Raw genomic sequence first — 5838 nt, 5'->3', positions numbered from 1 at the left:
AAGTGGAACCTCTTCGGCACTTGGACTCTGTGATTCTATCAAATGCAAACAGATGAAAAATCTAAAAGTGACTGACTCTGTTAGAAATCTTATAATGGGCCATGTTTGGATCTTACAACCGGACTGTAATCTTGAAACAAACCTTAAAACAACACAAAAATGGGTCAATGGGCACAAAACAAAGCTTCTGATCAATTTTACTGTGTGAATTCTCAACTCAGAAACATTTATTTTTCTAATCAATTATAACATTGTACAAACAGTTTAGCTGTTGATATTATATACACACATGGTCAGAATTGCTTTGGTGCTATTTTCACAAATAAGATGTACATTTTCAAAACTCATAGTACAAAAATATGATATTTTCACATTCAATACTTCATTTTTCACAGAGAGATGACAAAATAAAATAAAAAAAAAATCCTATATTACATTATAGTTGAACCAGTTTCTTCAGTTGCTCTTTGAACAGTGATATTCATTCACTGTTGACTCTTGACATTCTTCTTGTTGAATCTGCAAACATGAAGAGACACGTTAGTGTGCTTCGTTGTCGGAAATTAAAAGCATTAATTATTGTTATTAATATAAGAGAATTAAAATCATGCTGAAGAATCATTTTTAGAAGGATAATTAGAGTCTTCATGGGCAAGAACTTACTTTTCCCTGAGAGAAATCACCCAGTCTTTTGCAGGATTAAGACATGTCGTTCCTTTCTTCATTGTGGCACTGTAAGAAATAAATGTGTAATTCTTTAAAATCAATAGAATGAGTCTTTACTCCTGCATACAATTGTACACGAGTCACGTTTTGACTTCAACATTTAACTGAATCATTTGCCCAAAAATAGACATTCAGTCATCATTTAGTTGCTAATTTTGTATGACTTACTTTCTTTTGAGGAACATATAATAAGTTACTTAGCAGAATTGTCTAAGCCCATCTTTTCCAAACAATAAAACTCAATGGTGATAATGACTACCAAGCAAAATGTTCAAAGCAAGACTAATTTGATTAATTTATTTTAGCTTTTATTTTTAAGGAACAACTCTGGTATTTTGCTAAACATCACTGTTGGAAATAAAATTCACACAGGCTGGAGGTAAGTAAATCACAAGGTGAGCCAACCATGAAGCATCAAATATTTGCACACTCTCATGATCTTTAAGATCTTTGTCTGAATCTTAATCAATATTTAAAAAAATAATTGAATTTGGAGAAAAAGTATTAAAATTTTGTTAAAAAGTATACCAAGATGTACCACGAGACACGTTGTAATACTTTTGTCTGTCATTTCTAATACTTACACATATTTAGTTTTAGTTAACTATGAAAAACCCATGGATTTCTAACTTTTTTGAAGAAGCAATACTAAAGAATGTTTTGATTGGTAGAGCACATTATGTGTCTGTATTTGAAGTGCTGCTTTGGTAAGATTCACACTCACATGATCTCCTCATTTTTGCAGTGTGGTCCAGCTTCATTCACCCTCAGTGACTGTATTAGTTTGAATGGGATTGGGTCTGAATGTGTTTTAATACACTCACAGCGTAGCTGGATTTGTTTAGCTCCTGCAGTAAAACAGACAGACTTGCTTTGAGATTAGCTCAAATAAATCAAAAATCAGAAAGCACGATGAATGAAAGTTAGTCTGCTTACCCTCTGTTGTGGACAGCAGTGCAGCTGTGCAGATCAGAAGCATGAAGGCAGATGTGCTGAACTTCATCATTCTGAGTCAGTATGTTGTGCAGAGTAATGAGAGTGAAGATATCAAGAGACTCTGCTGTAGTAACTCAGTTGTGTGTCTAACAGTGGCCTGCACTCTTGTTTATAAAGACTGACACTCCCACACAACATGAAAGATTTTATTGCGCAATTTCTCTCTTCCAAGGAACTGAGGCCAGGCCCAGTACTGGTGTTTGCTTTAGAGCTGAAGATCTTTGCCCGAACCCCACGGGACCAGATGGGGCTTCGGTCGGGTTCGGGCTTAATTTTCTAATCTTACGCGGGCTTCGGTCGGGCTCCGGTTTGCGCTCCGGTTTGCGAGGTAAACGAACGGTCATGTGATGTGTTTCGATTAGCGCGAGAAAGACTTCGCTTATCAATACATACATAAAACACGTGCATATAAACCTATAAATTACTCACATATACATGCATACTACTGGATGTTCAAAAATACATACATAAAATACATGTGAACACTAATATGAAATCATACATACTGTACACCTACAGACACTCGCACATACATATAAATTTGATCCGTGCACACATCCTTAAAACACTCGCGCATACATAAAAAATAACATTTACTAACGTATACAGTTCAGATGAGAAAAACATATGCATTATTTGTGTACACACACAGACACAGACACACATACACACACACACACAGACACACACACACACATATATATATATATATATATATATATATATATATATATATATATATATATATTTATATGCAAGTGATTTCATATGTGGATGTGCGTGAATTTTCAGTGTAAATGGAAGTCGTTTGAGCGTGAACGGAAGTAACCGCATTTGCAATCATGGACAGAGATCTGTGTGATTCCTAATCGTTTGGTCAATCATTAAAAAAAAAAAGTTTTAATAAAGCGAAAGCTGAATGTTTTTTAATACACACATGAACTTGAATATAAAGATTCTTAATCTCTCTATTTTTTTAATTTACATTTTTTAGGCCCCAAAATGATACATTTAGTAGATAAAATCTACTATATAGTTATAAAAAGGTTGTAAAATATCTTTATAGACTTTGTTTTTGTCTTTAATCATATACTGCATTGTGGTGCACTTTGAGAGGAATTATCCAGGGACCATATCACCAGAATATCCACCAACATTATCTTTTTTACTAAACCCTTTATCCACGAAACATTATTTATAAGGTTGTGCTTGATTTGATTACCTTTGATCATCTTGATTTCAAAAGTGTGGATTTCAGGAACAGAATGTAGTAAAACTTAAAAACTGGTTAATAATGCAATATTTGTATCAAATAGTATACAGGTTTTTTTTTTTTTTGTTTTTTTTGCATATGATGTTTAACTATTACACTGATAAAGATCCACCATCCACTATCCCCTGCATCAGATAAAAAACCAAAAGTTAATTCTGAGAATGTTTACCCATGTATGTGTGCAATAGTCGATACCAATACTATGGGAAGCCGTTCAGGAAATAATTCATGTGTATTGTGTGAATATGGATTGGTTTACTGGTTGAATGTATGGTTCAATTACAAACACATTGGTTTATTATACATTGGTATAACCAGACATATACTGGTTAAGATACATCGGTCTGATCAAGTGTATATGGGTTTGCTCATTTATACACTGGTTTGTTCGAGTACACATTGGGCTCCTCAAATATGCATTGGTTTCCCCAACTATATATTGGTTTAGATACATCGGTTTCCTTAACTATATATTGGTTTCCTCAACTATATATTGGTTTAGATACATTGGTTTCCTCAACTATATATTGGTTTCCTCAACTATATATCGGGTTTGTCAACTATATATTGGTTTCCTCAACTATATATCGGTTTCCTCAACTGTATATTGGTTTAGATACATCGGTTTCCTCAACTATATATTGGTTTAGATATATTGGTTTCCTCAACTATATATTGGTTTTCTCAACTATATATTGGTTTAGATACATCGGTTTCCTCAACTATGTATTGGTTTAGGTACATCGGTTTCCTCAACTATATATCGGTTTCCTCAACTATGTATTGGTTTAGATACATCGGTTTCCTCAACTATATATATTGGTTTCCTCAACTATATATTGGTTTCCCCAACTATATATTGGTTTCCTCAACTATATATTGGTTTCAACTAACACAAAAGAAAGAAAAAAAAACGTTTTTGTGTAGATTGTCAGTGAATTACGGCTCTGTGTAGTATATGCCAACCAGTGTTGCCAAGTCTGTGTTTGTTTTTCATGTCTGCAGGTCGAAGGGACAATACCAATAGCGTGATATTTAGCCCCTAAAATGCGAATGCTGAATTTTCATTTTTGGGAGAACTAACTCTTTAAAGAGGTGGTTCTTCCTCATTGATTTTCTGAAACAGTTTTACCTTGTATCTTGCATATCTTCTGTTTGATGCAGCTATGATTTTATGGAACATGTCTAAACTGCGATTAGGTTCTTCATTGTCTCTTTTGATTGTAAATCGAACTAATTCTTAAGTATCTAATCTCATCATTTGTTCAATTAAAACACTGCATATCACTCCCAAAACAACTGATCTGCTTAATTATTGATATTTACAGTTAATTTGAATACTTACTTTTTACTTCCGGTACTTAAGTATATTTTAAATCGGATACTTTTGTACTTTTACTCGAGTGATGTTTGAATGGAGGACTTTCTACTTTTACTGGAGTCATTTTTTATTTAGATGCACTTTTACTTGAGTATAACTTCTGAGTACTTTTACCACCCCTGATTCTGAGTAGGCTCTTTGCAGTCCAAACAGGGTTTCTTCCAACTTTTGCTTGTTGAAGTTTTTAAGTTGATCCAAAAGCCCATTTCCAGGTTAAGCTCATAAATATTTAGTAGTATTACATCCATCTCAACCTGCAGTAATGGGATTAAACAAGATACTATAAATAAAAGAAAAGAAAAAACAGCACAGCATAAAATATTATTCAAGAGTTTGCCTGTACTACTAAAATTCTTTTTTACTGTAGATCCAGGCCATACTCATAATCCATAGCTGGCATAATTATTATATTATTATTATTATATATTAGTTTTATAAAGACAATTCACTGGTACAAAATCAACAGGAGCCAAATATCTTAAAATATATAAATAAATAAATATATATATTGTCACAGTGTCCAAACCAATATATAGTTGGGGAAACCAATGCATATTTGAGGAGCCCAATGTTTACTCGAACAAACCAGTGTATAAAGGAGCAAACCCATATACACTTGATCAGACCGATGTATCTAAACCAGTATATGTCTGGTTATACCAATGTATAATAAACCAATGTGTTTGTCATTGAACCATACATTCAACCAGTAAACCAATCCATATTCACACAATACACATTGTGAATAATACACTTGTGAATAACTTGCATATACTTATAAACGTGATCCGTGCATACACACCTAACACTCGCACATACACATAAACTTGCTGCATATACAAACACACCTGCACATACTCGCACATACATATAAACTTGATCCGTGATACACACCTATTAAACACTCACACATACACATAAACTCGCTGCATACAAACACATCTGCACATACTCGCACATACATATAAACTCGATGCACGCATACACATCCAATTTTCAGTGTAAATGGAAAGCATTTCAGTGTGAAAGGAAGTCATTTAAGCGTGAACGGAAGTAACCGCATTTGCAATCATGGAAAGAGATCTGGGTCATTCCTAATCGTTTACTCAATCATTAAAAAAAAATGTCTTAATAAAGCGAAAGCTGAATGTTTTTAATACACACATGAACTGGAATATAAAGATTCTTAATCTCCCTATTTTTTTATTTAAATATGTTTTTGCCCCAAAATGATACATTTAGTAGATAAAATGTACTATATAGTTATAAAAAGGTAAAGATGTCTTTATACACTTTGTTTTTGTCTTTAATCATATACTGCATTGTGGTGCACTTTGAGAGGAATTATCCATGGACCATATCACCAGAATATCCACCAACATTATCTTTTTTACTAAACCCTTTATCCACGAAACATGATTTATAAGGTTGTGCTTGATTTGATTAACTTTTTGTTTTTAAA

General features: G+C 33.2%; 1 protein-coding gene across 1 annotated transcript; it reads right to left on the bottom strand.

Annotated features, from left to right (window-relative positions):
* Window positions 1-258: 258 nt before the first annotated feature.
* On the bottom strand, window positions 259-1821 carry LOC113105291 (interleukin-8-like). Its single transcript, XM_026266344.1, has 4 exons — window positions 1663-1821; window positions 1451-1574; window positions 664-732; window positions 259-519 (listed from the first exon to the last, which is right to left on the bottom strand). Exons 1-4 carry the CDS (start codon window positions 1730-1732, stop codon window positions 486-488), a joined length of 297 nt encoding a protein of 98 aa, XP_026122129.1. The 5' UTR covers window positions 1733-1821; the 3' UTR covers window positions 259-485.
* Window positions 1822-5838: the final 4017 nt, after the last annotated feature.

This window comes from Carassius auratus, chromosome 7, assembly GCF_003368295.1.
Source record: "Carassius auratus strain Wakin chromosome 7, ASM336829v1, whole genome shotgun sequence".
Taxonomy (NCBI): Eukaryota; Metazoa; Chordata; class Actinopteri; order Cypriniformes; family Cyprinidae; genus Carassius; species Carassius auratus.
Note: the sequence above shows the minus strand (reverse complement) of the source record. Positions and strands in the feature narration are given on the sequence as shown.